Source organism: Phycodurus eques, chromosome 10 (assembly GCF_024500275.1).
Source record: "Phycodurus eques isolate BA_2022a chromosome 10, UOR_Pequ_1.1, whole genome shotgun sequence".
In the NCBI taxonomy this organism is placed as follows: domain Eukaryota; kingdom Metazoa; phylum Chordata; class Actinopteri; order Syngnathiformes; family Syngnathidae; genus Phycodurus; species Phycodurus eques.
The window spans coordinates 6154569-6172353 of NC_084534.1; the positions used below are offsets into that span (position 1 = coordinate 6154569).

The 17785-nt window shown below is 42.0% G+C and overlaps 3 protein-coding genes across 7 annotated transcripts in view; 2 read left to right on the forward strand and 1 right to left on the reverse strand.

Moving 5' to 3' along the window:
* The window catches only part of frmd4ba (FERM domain containing 4Ba), a 56086-nt gene extending 54075 nt beyond the window's left edge, over positions 1-2011 (forward strand). For 2 of the 3 annotated variants that reach the window (XM_061687561.1, XM_061687559.1), the window contains one exon: positions 103-2011. In XM_061687561.1, the coding sequence (XP_061543545.1) occupies positions 103-214 (112 nt within the window). In that variant the 3' untranslated portion in view covers positions 215-2011. The remainder of the gene's footprint in view (positions 1-102) is intronic. The other variant, XM_061687562.1, reaches the window with a different exon arrangement.
* A 1743-nt stretch (positions 2012-3754) lies between these two features.
* trnt1 (tRNA nucleotidyl transferase, CCA-adding, 1) lies at positions 3755-17189 on the forward strand. 3 transcript variants are annotated; one of them, XM_061688181.1, is made up of 8 exons: positions 3755-3767; positions 7953-8082; positions 8556-8749; positions 9448-9586; positions 9696-9822; positions 9946-10139; positions 12351-12604; positions 16285-17189. In XM_061688181.1, exons 2-8 carry the CDS (start codon positions 7953-7955, stop codon positions 16528-16530), a joined length of 1284 nt encoding a protein of 427 aa, XP_061544165.1. In that variant the 5' UTR covers positions 3755-3767; the 3' UTR covers positions 16531-17189. The 3 variants fall into 3 exon arrangements, with proteins under 3 accessions (XP_061544165.1, XP_061544163.1, XP_061544164.1); XM_061688179.1 differs by lacking the exon at positions 3755-3767 and adding an exon at positions 7158-7225; XM_061688180.1 differs by lacking the exon at positions 3755-3767 and adding an exon at positions 7669-7754.
* Positions 4054-7575, reverse strand: LOC133408866 (PRA1 family protein 3-like). Its single transcript, XM_061688182.1, has 3 exons — positions 7354-7575; positions 5749-5966; positions 4054-5275 (listed from the first exon to the last, which is right to left on the reverse strand). Exons 1-3 carry the CDS (start codon positions 7545-7547, stop codon positions 5100-5102), a joined length of 588 nt encoding a protein of 195 aa, XP_061544166.1. The 5' UTR covers positions 7548-7575; the 3' UTR covers positions 4054-5099.
* Positions 17190-17785: the final 596 nt, after the last annotated feature.

Below are 17785 nucleotides of genomic sequence, written 5' to 3' on the forward strand. Positions count from 1 at the left end.
TTTTGGTAAAGGGTGGCATTTGAGGATGATAAAATGAGACAAGAAAAGTTGGAAGACGGGAATAGTTGCCTCAGTCTGACTTCATATTTATTTTTATTTCAGATCCTACGTAGATGTCAACCAAATGGACATCAGCAACCAAATGCAAACGAGCATGGACCCACAGGATCGGATACACTGGCATGAAGACTCAAAACCAGGAACGATAGTTTAGCTGCCTGCCATTCAATAATCTTTAGCTTGACAAGTTGTCCCTGTGCCTTAAACTGCACTTACTGTACTTATTTTGCTGAGCAAGGAGATCCAAAGAATGAAGAAATTTACACACAAATGCCAAACGGACCTAGATGCTCACAGGTGTTCTTTGTCTGGATTGACAAGAAGTGTTTGTAGGGACGGCACTGTTGTGGACTGCTTTAAAATATCCAGTATTGCTCTGAAGAGATTGAAACTTTGCGAGTTGTCTCTCTGAAGGCCATATTGAGCCACATTGAACAAGTTAATCGCATTTTTTTTCTGCCACTTGCATAAATGTGTGAACGTAACCATGAAGGACTAGTCAGGGATTGATATGACCTCATCAAAAATGAAGGAACTCATTAGGAGTGAATCGGACAAATATGTCTCGTTCCTGGAACACTGCACACCCACTAGATAATGTACTATATTTTCGCGACCATAAGGCGCACCTTATTAAAAGGTGCAGTCTCAGTTACAGGGTCTATTTCTGTATTTAACACATACATAAGGCGCACCATATTATTGGGCGCAGGCATGGTAAAACATACGGTAGCATGCATGCACGCTAAAACGTACGCTAGCAAGCATGCTAGCGTATGTTTTTAAAAAGGCAGCGGGAGCAAAACTGAGTTCGGGTGTACTTTATTGAAGTATTTAACAATGTACTCACATATTTCATACTCACATATTTTTTGATCAATCCTAATCCACAAATCCATCAAAGCCCTCATCTTCTGAATCCGAAAGGAACAGCTGGGCAAGTTCTCCAACAAACATGCCGAGTTCCCTTTCGTCATTGTCTGAGTCAGTCTCGTTGCCGGGGGGCTGTTCAGCAATGATGCCGGCGTTTTCCTGCTTCCTCCACTTGCGAACCATGGATTCGTTGATCCTGAATTTTCTCGCGGCTGCTCGATTCCCATGTTCCTTCGCGTAACTGATAGCTTGCAGTTTAAACCGTGCTTCGTAAGCGTGTCTCTTCGTAGGTGCCATTTTCGGGGGTCCTTAGCCAAACCGATGTTGTTTGCAAATACCGGCACTATATACCTACTGGGGGGGTGCCTTTAGCGTCCTCTGTCACGCGCACCCTTCCCCCTTTAACGTCCGCATACTGTCCTCAGTCACGTCCGCCTTTCCTCTATATAAGCAGCGTGTCGGCAGGAAATGCTCCCAGTCAGTCAAGCGGAGCGCTCATCAAAGTCACACAACAACATTTAAAGATTTTGGAACTTGGTGCACACATAAGGCATTATAAGGCGCCCCATCCATTTTGGAGAAAATTTAAGACTTTTAATTGCGCCTTATGGTCGTGAAAATACGGTACTTTTATTTCTGAATGCTTTTAACAACCACACTTTCTAGGCTCATTTGTATTTAGTCTGTGTGACCATGATGTTTGTAAAGGTACACTACGGTACCTTACTGTAAATTACAAACAAGTCACGTTTGTTTGTTTGTTTTTATTTAACACCAGTATTACTCCCAAGAATCAAACAAAGGTTACTGCCACCTTTCTACACAAATATTGGACTTCAAGAGAAGAAACTAACAATAAAAACATGGTTCTTTTACATCCATGCTGGAACTCATGGACTGGTGCTCCTGATTTCACTCAAGAGAATGTTATATATGTTTTTATTGTGAATACACTGGTTGTTTGTCGAGCATTTTATGTATTTGAAAAGCATGTAATATATAGCAAGAATTGTTGTTAAGCTGGTTCTTAGGATTTTGTATAATTTCACTTGTTTGAATAAAAAAAAAAAAAACTTGATTTTGTTTGAATTCAGTGTTTGGTTCATAGGCCCCATCTAAGAACATCTAATCCAGTCGAATGTAGAATGAATGGAGGATTAACTCCAAATCCATTAAATTAGCTAATTGAATGTCTGTTCATCCAGTACAGATAATTAAATGGGATTGGAAACTACAATTAAATGGTGTCACACGCAAAAGGAGGTGCTTACTAGATTCGCTTTAACCCCTTTGTGTTTGTTTTACTCTGAGGACCTGTGAAACAGCATTCTTTTGCTTTTAAGAAAGGAGATTAGTCTTTCACAAAACTAGTGGGAACGCTTCAATGATTTTAAGCCTGGCAGAGTGAACCTACTACAATCATAAGCAAAGATATTGTAAATGTGAAAATGTTTGTATTTCTGCAGTCGTGCAAAAGCTTGTGTTTCGATTGCTGCATTTTCTTTTCACCCTGCTGTTTTGTCAGGCTGGTTTCTTGTGTTCTTCAGCACTAAACCCACCAAACCAGTCTTTATAACTCACCACACCCACTTTGGGCAATAACCACTTCTGTCCTCCCAGTGAATGACAAGCTAGTGTTTATTGAACCAAACCCTCCCTTTAGGCAGAAATCTGCTATACACGTATACATCCTCCCCCGTTCTCATTCTAACCTTTCACCTCATTTCACTCCCAAACTGACACACATTTTCTACCACTACAAGTGTGAATTGCTTCACACCGTTCAGCAGCTTGACTTGCTTCAAATGCCCCCGAGTGTTATGCTTCTTGATCGAACTGAAGGGAGGTCTCGTGCCATCCCGGCTCCCTGTCTTTTCCCAGAGGCAATGACAGGGATAGTGTTTGGCTTCCAGCTGTCTCTGCTGGGCCTCTACTGATGCATACCAGCTGCAGACAGACATCGGTGGGCTGTTCCAACTGACACTCTGCTACATGATTATTGTAAACAACCCATTTACAAGGTATATTAGTACAATCGAAATGCAGTTCATCCAAGCCGAGGTCTTCCAATGATTTCAACTGCTAAAATCTGGCTTGAAATGTCTTTAGCGACTTCTAAGTAAATGAGAGGGGGTCACAAATACATGCCAGTATAATACCATACAAACACAAAAATAAGTAGGCCTACAGTGCATTGTTACATAATCGTCCAAGTGCAATACCAATTTTGTGAAGAGTCCTTACCCGGATAAACTATTAGGGGACAATAGGTCGATTGGGTCCCGGGCCACCGGACTTAAAAAGAAAAAAAGTATCTAATTTGTTACGCATGTCGAGTTCTCGCATGCAGACAAAGTGTTGTGTGAGACATATGCCGGGTCAACGTTAATGTGTCATGTTTTGCTGTGTCAAGAGTAGCTGAATCTCTTGAATAGTTACCGGAAATAGGCTGTGATGGAAGGGCTCAAGGAGCAGATGTTGCTGGTCCAAAGCTTGCAGAAAGAGTGCAGTGTTAATAATATGCAAATTGAAACAAAAAATACAAATACTCAACACCCATCCATTTTATACACTGTATCCTGTTGAGGGTCTGGAGTATCTGTTGACATTTTGTTTCGAATGGAGAGTTATTTTATGAAGTACAGCACTGTCTTGGACTGTTGTGTATAAGACACCTGTCGGGTGTGCACACGTGCTGCGAGGATCGTGAGCAGCTGCACTAAAGAGAACAAGAGTCTCCACTGTGCTCTGCGAGACATGATTTTACTTGAGCTCGTTGCCAGCAGCGCTTCACTTCAAGTTACACAATATGGAGGACGGTGAGGCACTGTGAGGTAGGGCGCGCATCACAACAGGGGTTACAGCCTTTCGGCTCAACTCATACTGAAGAGCCACCGGGTGGATCCTGTTACCCCGTACCCAGGTCATTTCAATGATCATCCATTTCTTAAAACACCTTCCGCTCGAGCTAAATATGACAGTTGGTATATCCCAGACACTTTAAACTCACCATCATGTCTACATCAACAATGGACCCTTAATTGGTTCAGACAATACTCTGAAAATAGTAAAAACAAGAATGAAGAATTAAAAAAACAATCACACATTACTCATCAAAGGTAACATTCGCTGCATGTTTTATTGTTTTTCAGTATAAACCTCTTTTTGCACTTACACAACAATTTCTGAAAGTCAATAAATTATCTCTGGTATAGCTTGATGACATTTTAACAAATCAGTGGCCCTTTTTTAGATTCAATACTATAGGTCCACTGCAAATAAAAAATGACTTGACAGCTATGAATTTATGACACAAAACACAGATGGGGAAGAAAATGTCTTCTCGGTGATCAGTACGATACCTTGGAGCGTTTTATGCTGACACTTGGTGAACCAATAAAACATAGATTGAAAATACACTGTGTCCCGATTTTCCCCAAAGTGCGGCACTCTTAACATCGCTTTTCTGCACAAGGAAAAGGGGAAAACAAGGTGACACGGAGCTCCACTGACATGTGGAGGTGGATGAGCTCAATTCACACACTGAGAATGTGTACTATAATGTGGAGCAGCCCATCGATTAACATCAGCCAAGCTAATCAGTCACCCAGAGGGCTCTGTCAAGATTAAAGACTCAGGGGTGCAGGGGGAATACTGATGGATTTGGGTTAAGACCTCAGACCCTTTTGAAGTCTTCACTTTTCAACATTGACACAGTGATGTGACTCATGTATTCCATTCATCATGGCGCCAAACAAAGCAGGTTCTTTCTCTTTTATTGCAAAGCATCTGAGCTTGGCTGCTCTCTATTCACATGAGTACTAAGGCAAACTTGATGTGGGGTTACAAATAGTTGAAACAATATCGTCTTTAAAGTATCTTGGCGAGGAGATGTATCCCGTGTGCATTCTTTTTTATGTGCCTTGTAATAAAAGTTTACCTTAAGGGAAAACTGCTGTGGCTGAAGTCTGTGAGTGAGTAATAGAAGACAGATTTTAGAATTAGGGAGTAGTCTGGTAGGAGTGGAATACTCTGTGGGTATAGCATAATGTTTGATTCTCTTGATAACGTAAGGGAACTCATTGGGGCCTGTTCAGATAGACAGGATTGGGTCAAGATCTTTGGTAAACAGATGAACAGGAGTGTGTTGTCCCTTCTGAGTCCAGTCAGTCCTTCATTTTGGCCTCCAGGAAGCTCTGAATCTTTTGAAAGTTCTCCTCTTGCTGACCAAGGGACTCCAGGAAAAGGCCCATCGGTGACCTTTTGAGTCCAGCACACTCTATTTTATTCTCCAGTTTATTCTTCATGTTGCGCAGGCGAAAAGAAGAATGGGCCAATACCACTAAAGGGGTCAGAGTTTGGAGAGAGTTAACTTTTTGATTTTGTTTAAACATTTGACAAAAAGCATGCACTGATAACCTCATCAAAAGTGTTTTCATGTATTTTACGACAATACCATGTACTTTCTTCCCTGCACCATATACATAGACTTGTATACAACACAATAATCCAACCAGTAGGCCTTGGGAAATGATCAAATTTCACTTAATTGGTCCCCAAAAAGTATTATTTATTTTCTACAAATAACGTATCTTTGGTTAGCAATCTACGTCAGCGACGTATAGTGACAGGCAGAACAATGAAATGCTCTTCCAGTGGATGGCAGAAGGTAGCAGACGTAATTAACCTGTGTATCCACTTATTGTGAAATGTTCATTTAGTGGTGGGCAGTGAGAATTGTTTCCTCATTTCAAATTTCCCTTGGCTCCATAAAGGTTGGGAACCACTGATCCAACATTACTGTCGGTAACTTACAGGTGAGGGGTAAAGTGATTGCTGTCATGAACACCATGACGCTCCCCAGCATGGATATTAAGATGTAGCTGGTCACCATGACAGCAATCACAAAGGCTGTGGGGTTCTGCCTTTTGAAGTTCCTGATGGCCGTTCTGTTATCGCCTGCCCACACCGAGCTCAGAAAAACTCCCGAGACCACAGCCATGGCGGTGAACATTCCGAGAGGGTTCAGGAACCTGAAGGACGCATGGACAGGATATATGCAGATCATCTTGAGCAGAGTTGATAGGGTCTGTTGGCTGGCATGCGGATTTTAATTTGGTTGCTAGTGCGACCAAGTGGTGAGAGTGAATCATTACAACAACAAAACTTCAGACAACAAACTGGGGAAACTTGCATGCTAAAATTGTACGTTTGCGCACTCACAAAGTAATTTGACTGTCTTTAATGTTTATGATTGTTAGTTGATTATGGTAATAGAAGGAATAATAATAATAAATGCATAAAAAACAATATAAAATTGTCACGCAACAAAGTGGTTCAAGAAGAAGCATTTTAAGGTCGTTGAATGTGACTAGTTAGTCTCCTGACCTCAACCCATCAGAAAATCTGTTTACATTTACCTCCAACCATCCATCCATCCATTTCCTGTACCGCTTATCCTCACGAGGGTCGAGGGCGTGCTGGAGCCTACTCCAGCTATCTTCGGGCGAGAGGCGGGGTACACCCTGAACTGGTTGCCAGCCAATCGCTAGGGCATATATAAACAAACAACCATCCGCACTCACATTCACACCAACGGGCAGCTTAGAGTCTTCAATTAACCCACCATGCATGTTTTTGGGATGTGGGAGGAAACCGGAGTGCCGGGAGAAAACCCACGCAGGCACGGGGAGAACATGCAAACTTCACACAGGCGGGTACGGGATTTGAACCCCGGTCCTCAGAACAGTGAGGCACATGTGCTAACCAGCCCCCCACCGTGCCGCCTCATTTACATCCTATTTTCAAACACACACTTCTACAATAGTCCTAGAAAATCAAAGTCCCATTACTGGTGAGCTATTTTTAGAACAGACCCATGCACCGTGTGCTACTTTGGGTCCTTGGGGGCTACTTGGTGCCTGCGGGCAACATGTTGGTGACCCCTGCGCTATACTCTCTATACTGTATACTCAAATACTTATTACAAAAGGTAATTTCACCCAAAAAAATAACTTTGCATACAACACAGTACAATTATGTGCAGTAAAAGAATTTCATATCATTACAATGAGAATCCTTAAAAGGGATTCATCCTAAAACATGCACGTTAGGCAAACTGGATCCTCTAGTCTAAATTTGTCTATAGGTCTCCAGCTGAGGTGTTTTTCAGTATGTGCCCTGTGATTGACTGGCGACCAGTCCAGGGAGCCCCCCCCTCCCCTGGCCAACCGGATGACGACAAGCGCTGTAGAAAATGGATGGATGGGTTTCAAGTGGCTGTCATCACACGGTATTTAACTTCAACAATTCTTTTTTTTTTGGTTTTTTTTTCTTCTTTTCAGCGTTACAAAATGAACACAGACGCATTGGTGAGACAGTCGATTGCGTCCATGATTAAGCAGATGGAACGTTACTTACCCGACAATAAGGAAAACACCGACAGAAACTGCCAGATAATTAGTTTGATAGTAGAGCAAGTTGCTGACAACTCTGTTATTCCATTTCGCCAAGTCTTTCCTATCTGGCTTGGCGAATCTGTCCCACCCGGGAAAGAAGTCGTCCCACGGTCTCAGCGGCGTCAATTCTACTCTGGCCATTTTCTCTTCTGACATTTGACTAATCTGACAGCAAGGCAACGGGAACCGGCGTCACAAACTGTGGCGCGATCTCGCGAGATTATGTCGTGTTGGTGCCCTTCGTGTAAGCCCTGCTATTGGCCAGTGATCACATGACGCCACAAAACTTCCCGTTTAGCTTCACTTCGGAAATGTGATGGCAGGCAACTGTTAAACGTGAAGGACTTTAAATGCTCGTTTCAGGTGACACTCTTACTCCAGTTTGCGCTCCCATGTCGACAATTTACGTTTTCCGAGGGTTTTGGAGTAAAAAATAGTGTCATGTGTAAGAGTGGCCGCAAAGCAGGACTACACCGCAACGTGCTATCACTACAGTAGCGAGAAACAAGCAAGCCTGCCCTTAACGGGATCAAACACGCTTTGTAATTGTAATTCCCGCAGATGTGGAGCACAATCTTGAGAGCTCGTGTGACCGGTAGGACGTGCTTCTGGTGGAGGAGTCTCTTCACGATGCAACTCAAGAGCAGCGAGTTCCAGGTTTTGTTCACCGCTGGACTGAACGAACTGGCAGGTGAGACGCAGTCTGTACATGTGAAATTTTTGGGGGCTCTATGACAATAAACATTTGCTATAATCACATACAACAAATATTTTTTTTTTTTTTTTTTGTGGGGGTGGGCGGGAACTTGACAAGTTTTAAAAAACTAAACAAAAACAAAAAAAACAAAAAAAAAAAAAGGTAAACCGACACTGATATAGTTTAATGTCACAAAACTGCGAGCGATCGTCACCCACATTTATGCGGACAGCTCTACCTTTACCCACTTCAACCTCTGAAAGTATCAGAACGATCGCTCCAATATTTTAGATTTTACAGATATGAATTGTCCTCCTATATAGAAAAAACTTCACAAAACTGCGAACAATTGTGGCCAAAATTTGTATGGACATCTCCACCTATGTAATGTAAATGTGAGTGTGAATGGTTGTCTATATGTGCCCACCGATTGGTGGTCTAAAGTGTTCTGTGTCTGATCTTGTCAGACATTTTTAAGCAGCACCAGTATGAGCTGAGAATAGCTGGAGGTGCTGTACGGGACCTGTTGACTGGAAAGCAGCCTGACGATGTGGATTTTGCGACCACCGCTACTCCTGAGGAGATGAAGCGCATGTTCCAGGCTGCAGGCATCAGGATGATCAACAACAAAGGAGAGAAGCATGGGACGATAACAGCAAGAGTAAGCCTTTGTTGACAGCCCAAATTATCCGGAAATTATTCATAGTCTGGCAAAATTGAGAGTGGCAGTAGCCGCAAGGATTTGGGCTTTGTACCCGTAGAGTGACTATTTGAGTTTTGCTGTGTGCAAAATAACTTATAACTACATATTGGAGAGATGCGTCCAGACTCTGAGCCCTGTTATTTTGACATCTCTCTCCCCTTTCATGCTTGCCCCATTGTGTGTGGTCTGCTGCAAGACAAATATACAGTATAGTGTAAATTGAATTTCCCCGAAAGGGATTAAGACTCCTCGCTGGAAATGACACGATGAAGTGGAAAAGGAAGTAGTGCGATATTATTAAATGTATATTGTGAAAAATATTTTGCATTTTAGTTAAATTATTCACATCTACAAAATTGGAGGGATATAATATTTCTCCCCATTCCAAATCATCCTGGTAACCGCTAGCATAATCTATTAGAGCATTCTAATCCACTATACATTTAAAACACGAAATGCTTTTTGACAAATGTGTGAATCCATTTGGACAGGGAATACTCATTCAACAAACTGAATTGTAGTTCATGTTAGTTTATAATTTCATTGTTTTGTTTCAGGAAAAACTGCCCTTGAATCTGTCATCATTGGTCTTCAACATTTGGTCTGCTATCACAGCAGTTCGATTTCTTTTGACAACATTTGTTGATCTTTTATAGCTTCACAACGAGAATTTTGAGGTGACTACATTGCGGGTGGATGTTCAGACAGATGGCCGTCATGCTGAAGTGGAGTTCACCACTGACTGGCAGAAAGATGCTGAGAGAAGAGACCTTACAATCAACTCCATGTTTTTAGGTTATTGGTCTGTTTATACTTCCATCCATCTATTTCCCTATACTTGTACATTTGAATGTGAGTTCCATATTACTGTCTTGATTTTGTTGACTTGTTTTCCCCTGTGTAGGTCTAGATGGCACATTATATGACTATTTCAAAGGATATGATGACCTCCAGAATCGAACTGTCCGGTTTGTTGGTAGTGCAGAAGAAAGGATCCAAGAGGACTACTTAAGAATACTGCGTTATTTCAGGTGGGCTGGTTAGCTTTGATTCAGACAATTTCAACTAACACGAAGAAGCAGCTTGCTAACAATATCTAAAATGATAGGGGGGGGGGCCTGTCAAGTTATTTTGACCTGTCTGTATTCCAACAGGTTCTATGGAAAAGTGGCTCTGAAACCTGATGAGCACCAGCCTGAGACACTGGAGGCCATTCGGGTAAACAGCAGTGGGCTTGCGGCTATTTCAGGGGAACGGATTTGGGTGGAGCTGAAAAAGGTTGTGGTTGGCCACCATGCTTCTCAACTACTGGAGATGATGTACAGCTTGGGGCTGGCGCATTACATTGGTGAGACATACTATTGACTTGTAACGTTTGTGGTTTAGTCATCTCTGGTTCTCATCGATTCACTTGACATTTCAGTGAAAAGACTCGTTCGATTTGCAGCGCCTTGTAACATCATGTACTGCGTGAAGAAAATTTGTTTATTTTGCCTTATTGTACTCTTCAGAGTCTTCCAGATTGCTTAATTTATGTTAAAATCAAAAGATTGTCTGCGGCGGCCTGGGGATCCCCCCCTTTTTTGTCACCTTTTTCATGCCTTTGGTGTTTATAATCTGATTGATTATATTTTATGCCTGCACATAACATGTGTAGGTGTTACCTGGTTTACTGTCTCTGTGTGACATACAGCTCTTTAAAACGGAGCATAATGTTGGTATGATTATTAGCATTATGTTCAGAATCATCTTTGTTTGCCAAGTATGTCCAAAAAACACACAAGGAATTTGTCTCCGGTAGTTGGAGCCGCTCCAGTACGACAACAGACAGTCAATTGGCAGAGAACACTTTTGAGACATAAAGAAGTTGAGAAAATGTCTTTATGTATGTGTACCCCATGTACCTCTTTGCTGTAGTATTTTAAACAGCCCACTGGTCTTTCAGATTCAGAGGTTTGTGGTGGGGTTGCAGCCGAACACCTGAAGCCTAAGGTGTGTGGAAAGAGCAGATTGTTTTTGTGACAGGACAGAAGCAATGATGTCTGAGGAGTTCAGAGTCTGTTGACTCAAAGACAGCCAAATTGATTGGGCGATGTTTCATAATACAGCTGGAAAATGACCCAAAACATACAGCTAATGGAACCCAGGACTTTATCAAAGCAAAGAAGAGTCATATTCTTGAATGGACAAGTCCGTCACCTGATCTCAACCCATTAAGTTGACCTGTTAAAGACTAAACTTGAGACAGCAAGGCCCACAACCAAACAGTGACTGAAAACTACTGCAGTAAAAGCCTAGGAGAGCATTATAAAGGAGGAAACCCGAGGAAACAGCTGACAAAACCCGTGTTATAGGCAGAAATGAATCTACAGCACTTACCTCATGCGGCTGCCTTCTGCAATGTAGCATTACAGTGATCAATTTTAGCAAAACCAGCCCACACAAATGTATCTAACTTCACTACTTTCACCATTTGTCTGGAAAAAAAACAAAACATCCGAACTTTCAATATAGGTGAACACGTTCTAGTTTAATAAGGAAATGTGCTCGTCTTCCGCTGCTGACATCAGCAGGCTCACGCAGGTTTTCAAAATTTCGACCTAAATTTGGGCGGGCCAAAATCGGGCTGCTAATCAAAAATATCATCAGAAAGCAAGCCTAAAATTTATTACAATTTACGATTGAAACATTTGATATGTGTCCATGCAATGAAGTCAAAAGAAATCAGTCCTCAAAATGTCTTGCCTTGCATGTTGAAAAGGCTAAATGACCAAAATGACTTAGGAAATGGAGGTCAAAGATCTCATTTGCACGTTCTTTGTCACTTCGTAACCAATTATCAAATGATAAGTTAAGTTTAATTCCAGAAAATGCTCCGGAAAACCCAGAGGCGCAGATTAAAAAATTCATGATGTCCACTTTCAAGATACAGCAAGATACAGTCGACAAGATTACCTTTCACCGTGTTTATCGATTGGGAGGCCTTCGTCCGGGAAACCGACCACGTGCGATCATTGCAAAGTTTGAACACTTTCAGCAAAAAGTGTTTGTGAAATCAAAAGGTCATGAAGGACTTTGTTTGGAATAAACGACCAGTGTGCCAAGGAAATCAACGAGAGGCGTAAAATATTGTACCCGATGATGAAGAGTCACCGTGAGAAAGGCAAACGAGCGTGGCGTCGTCAAATGTGGTTGTGTAATCAGTATATTCAATAGTTCGGTCCAGGTACTTTTCAAGGTTGAAATGGCATCAAAGGTTTTTACTATTTTTTAATGACAAGGAGATGGCTCCTCCAGCCAACACTGCGATTTTGCGTTTACATGTCGCCGAAAGTTGACAATGTCACCTTACACCGAGCACGGAAGTGCTGCATGCATCGCCTGTTATAAACATTTTAACGGGGGGTGTCAATTACTCGCTATTTTTTTCCTATTTGCGCAAGGGCTCAGCACCTACACTACCGCGCAGAGTGGAGATTCACTGTACATATGATACATGCCTAATAGATCAGTGAGCGTCTCCAATTGAAAACAAAACCATTACACTTCTCCCTCTCAGGTTTACCTTCTGATGGCAATGTTGACGAGATGAAGCGTGTGTGGCAGAATGCCAAAGGTCACTCTCCCAAACCTATGACCATCCTAGCGGCTCTCTGCCGTCGCCCAGAGGAAGTAGAGAGGATGGACACTCGACTGAAGGTGTCCCGGGAGGAGAAGACTCTGGCTGTGTTTCTGGTCAAGTACCGACAAGATCTCTACAAGAATGATGAGGATTTGGATGGTCTCAAAACCTTTACTGACTTCATTATAGACGTAAGTTTTAACTTCCTGATATATGTTGCGTGACAAAGAAAAAGACTTGAAGCCACGCTCATGACTCAATGTCATATGGCTACCTACTTATGTCATAGTGTTGCCCAATATTGCTGCTATTCTGCTACATTATTTTTCACTTCTTTCGGTGTTTTGCTTATTTTTCAGGCCGATTGTGCGGCTCGCTGCTGTCATTCTTGGGGCAAATAATCTATTTGAAATTTGTGGTTTAATCCTTGTTGGTTGGCCACTACTGTGATGCCTTGAGATAGGAGTTTGTTTGTTTGTTACCCACGCTTCACAACTCAAAACAATTGTATATCAAGTCTTTCCAAATTGAAATTAATGACAACATGCGTGGTACGTGGATTGAAGACTAAATTGCCCATAGGTGAGCATGTGAGTGTAAGTAATTGTTTGTCTATATGTGCCCTGCAATTGGCTGGCGACCAGTTCAGGGTGTACATTGCTTCTCGCCCATTGTCAGCTGAGGTAGCCGGCAGCACACCCGCGACCCTAGCGAGGATGGGCGGTACGGTAGATGGGTGTGGATGGATAGAAATGCATGAATGTGATCCATCCTCCCCGCCCCCAAAAAAAATCCAACAAAATGTTGTTAAGTGTTTTTTAATAAGAAAAATGGCACTCTATTATACTAAAAACATACAGTAATGACGGAATTAAATACAATTAAAAAGAATCAAACGGTTTTTGTCACACTTTCTCCAATTGTGCTGCTGATTCCGGTGTACCTGGGGGCAGTATAATACAGACATACCGATATACATGGAGGTGGTCACAGCTCCTCAGTAAGCTGTGGTCATATTTGTCATACCGAACATACTCTTAGACATACTGCTGTGTACTGGAGGCTCAGCTCCTCTCTCGGCTACGCAATACGGCAGGAATATTTGTCGTTCTTCGCAGAAGATAAAGAATTATGCCTTTGAGTATTGCTTTATGCTCTAGACACGTGTTGCAGCACCGTTTGCGGGTAACAATGCCATCACATAGATGATAATTGTTAGTGCGTGTGCCGATGGAGTTTCCCAATGTATTTTACCATTCAGGTAGCAAAGGCTCTGTGGTTGCTTTAAATACACGTTTAATTCTCTTTGTTTAATGTCTAGTTTGACAGGAAACTTGAGGTGAGCGTGGCAAGAAACTAGGGCTGCACCATATTTTCTTTGAGCATTGTCATCGAGATGTACATGTGCGTAATAGTCACATTGCAGGGTCTGCTCAGATGGTGGTGTCCTGTAATATAAAGTGAATCAGCTGTCAAATTAAAAGTGACCAGCAGAGGCACCTGTTTGGACATGCTCAAGAGATTAAAAGATTGTACCATTGCTGCATCTCCTATTTTGCTCTTCAGAATGAAACAAATGCCTTGTTTCAATCATAAGGTCAAAGAAACTGCCTGAAGAGCTCAGAGGCAGAATTGTGGCAAGGCACAGATCTGGCCAAGGTTACAAAAAAATTTGTGCTGCACTTAAGGTTCCTAGGAGCACAGTGGCCGCCATAATCCTAAAATGAAAGCGGTTTGGGACGACCACAACCCTTCCTAGAGCTGGCTGTCTGGCCAAACTGAGCAATCGGGGTAAAGATGTAAAGAAGAACCCAAAGACCACTGTGGCTGAGCTCCAGCGATGCAGTCGGGAGATGGAACAAAGTTCTAGAAAGTCAACCATCACTGCATCCCCCCCACCAATCGGGGCTTGATGGCAGAGTAGCTTGACGGAAGCCTCTCCTCAGTGCAAGACACATGAAAGCCCGAATGGAGTTTGCTAAAAAAAAAAAATACACCTGAAGGACTCCAAGATGGTGAGTAATAAGATTCTCTGGTCTGATGAGACCAAGATAGAACTTTTTGGCCTGAATTTCTAAGCGGTATATACGTCTGGAGAAAACCAGGCGCTGCTCATCACCTGTCCAATACAGTCCCAACAGTGAAGCATGGTGGTGGCAGCATCATGCTGTGGGGGTGTTGTTTAACTGCAGTGACAGCACGAGTGGTTGCAATCGAAGGAAAGATGAATGTGGCCAAGTACTGGACGAAAACCTTCTCCAGAAAACCTTCACCTTCCAACAAGACAATGACACTAAGCACACAGCTAAAATAGCTAAGGAGTGGTTTCAGAACAACTCTGTGACTGTTCTTGAATGGCCCAGCCAGAGCCCTGACTTCAACCCAATTGAGCATCTCTGGAAAGACCTGAAAATGGCTGCCCACCAACGTTCACCATCCAACCTGACAGAACTGGATAGGATCTGCAAGGAGGAATGGCAGAGGATCCCCAAATCCAGGGGTGAAAAACATCTTGCATCATTCCCGAAAAGACTCCAGGCTGTATTAGCTCAAATGGGTGCTTCTACTAAATACTGAGCAAAAGGTCTGAATACTTACGGCTGTGTGATATTTCAAAAATGATTTTTGAAAATAAATTCACACAACACCGGTAAAAAACGAATTTAAAAACGAGATGCAAGAGAATAATGGATGGAACCAAATCCTCTGTAAAACGTTGATACCTTAACCAAAACACAGGTGACACAAGGTCAGTGTTTGTGATAATGTGAGACGTGTTTGCGAATTTTGTCCATATTCATTGTGATTTCTTGTTTGACCTTTGAAGTTTTAGCTCATTGTTAAGCTTTTAATGCGACTGTTTCTCCTTTCTTTCCAGTAAGGTAAAGTCATTTACAGTATATTTTATTTTTGTGTCTGTCATCATCTCTTATGTTGGTTTGCAGACGAAAATAAACGCTAAAAACCATCGCCGCAGTAGTGCAACCCACCGTTTAACATTTTAGCTGCCTCAATGTTGGCATAACGCATTTTGTTTCACTTACCCAATTGACTTGACCGAAGTTCCGCGCGGTGCAGGCTGAGGCTCAGAGCTAGAGGGAGCGCGTCAGATTTGCACACATCGTGAAAGCCTTCTTTGCACCATGTAATCTTAATCCAAGTGTTGCACTGAGGTGATTGGTCATTTATTGTAACGTAGTTAACACTTTGGTTCACCACTGCCGTTGGGCACAAGCACGTCTTCGTGCATGTTCTTTGTTGGTTTTCGCCGCTTCTTCGTTGGTTTTCGCCACTTCTTCTGGGTTGGCGGACTGTACGCATCGAAACTAGCAACTGAATTTTCCGGGAGAACCGTACTGTTAGTCTCGGTTCCAATTGGTTCCCGATTCTCGATGCCCAACCCTAATAATATAAACCAATAAAAACAAATGATTAATTATACAGCTCCATATTACGCCATTACAATGAATGTAATAATGAGGTTCCTGCACATTTCTATACATCGAGCCAGTGTCATCTTGCCATAATCTTTCTTTATCTGAAAAACACTCAAAAGATTTGTCTTTTAATGCCGGAAACAACACACAACCTCACAGTTGTCGGTGAGCATCGTAAACAAATGGCAAATGAAAGTCAGCGAGCATTGAAAAACAAATATCAGCCACGCTTGACTTTCAACAGCCATTTGGGTACCCAAAATGCTTGCGCGCTGTAATTAACGGAAAATGTACTCAACTAAAGCATGAGGTTTAAGGTGTGTTTCTTTTAATTGTGGTCGAAAAGATGCGTCTTTAAGCAGTACAAATCTCCATTCTGTTTTGTATCCCATTGAGTGTATGTCATTGATCTGAAACTGTTACTGTTTTGACAGAGTCGTGAATTGGATACTCGGAGCAAAGTGTGCGAGCTGCTGAAGTATCAAGGTGAGCACAAGCTGCTGGCTGAACTGGGCACGTGGGCCGTCCCTCGCTTCCCCATCAGTGGACATGATCTCAGGAGAATGGGCATCCTCACGGGCAAGGAGATAGGCACCACTTTACAGAAGCTGCGTGACATCTGGAAGAAAAGTCATTATCAGATGGATAAAGAAGAGCTTCTCAGTTACGTGACGTTGTAATGGGCTGATACGTGTGTCAAAGCCAAACATGCATGTGTGTCCGTGACCGAGAATACCAATTTGGACTCTCTGAAATCAAGTCTGTGATAGCACAGCTTGCACTTGGTATCAAATTGACTCATCTGTGTGTGTGTGTATGTGTGTGTGGCGCATGAACATTACCAGCCCAATGATGAATGCATTTTCATTATTATGACACCATTTTCATTATTATTACAACGCTGGGCCGCTTTATACATCTACATGAAATGGGAGAATACATCCGTTGCATTTAATTTGCATTTTTGTCTGCCATTTGCTCAAATTTATGGAATAAGAGTTCGTCACTCGTTATTTTCAATGTTTCAGCATCATTGTAAATATTTTTTTTCTCAGTCTGGGCAAATGTTCCAGTACAAGCTTTATATTGCATTCAACACAAGCCAGTATTTGTTTGTAAATAGGCTGGCATTTATAACTGGCATGTTCTATTAATCAAGTGTTTGAAATATTTTCTTTGGGGTGCTTTATGTATTTATCTGAGAAGTGCATATTTAATTTAGAACTTGTCTGTGAGGACTACATTGAATGCTTTTGCATTTCCAAGTTAGTTAAAAAACAGTTAATTTACCAACATAGTACTATAGATCCAAAATAAAAGTGACAATTGTGGCAGCGTATTCAGTCATGCCATCTGTAATGATGTCACTGCAGTGTTCAATCTCGGAGATACATTTGAATCGTGCTGTTTGGGAAGTGATTTTATGGCACAGCTTAAACTTACATGAATCATGAATGGATTCCTCATCGTTTGATACATGTGCATCTAACGAACGTTTTCAAGTTTGTCCGTCTAATATTTCAACAAGGAAACCCAAATATTAGAAACTCATGCCATTATGAGTTTCTGCACCATCAAACTCATTGTAGTTCAGGGGCCACATACAGCCTCTTTTGATGTCTAAGGGGCCGGACCACTAGAATCATACCATACGTAATAGAATATGCCGGAAAGATAAACAAGATGTCAACATTCACCAATGGCAAAAGCTTGTCACAGAATGTATATAACACTAGAAAATATATCTGCTAAGCATAATAACCAAATGGGTAACTAAGAAAAACTGGTCACCTTTCATTCAAATGGTGCACCTTTAATCTTGATTCTTGTCTGCCTGGGAAAGAATGTCGTACAGAAATGTAATGTTTTGTGACCAAATCATATCTTCTCATCTTAAGACATTGCGCATGCCATAGGGTCACTTGCATGTACTTG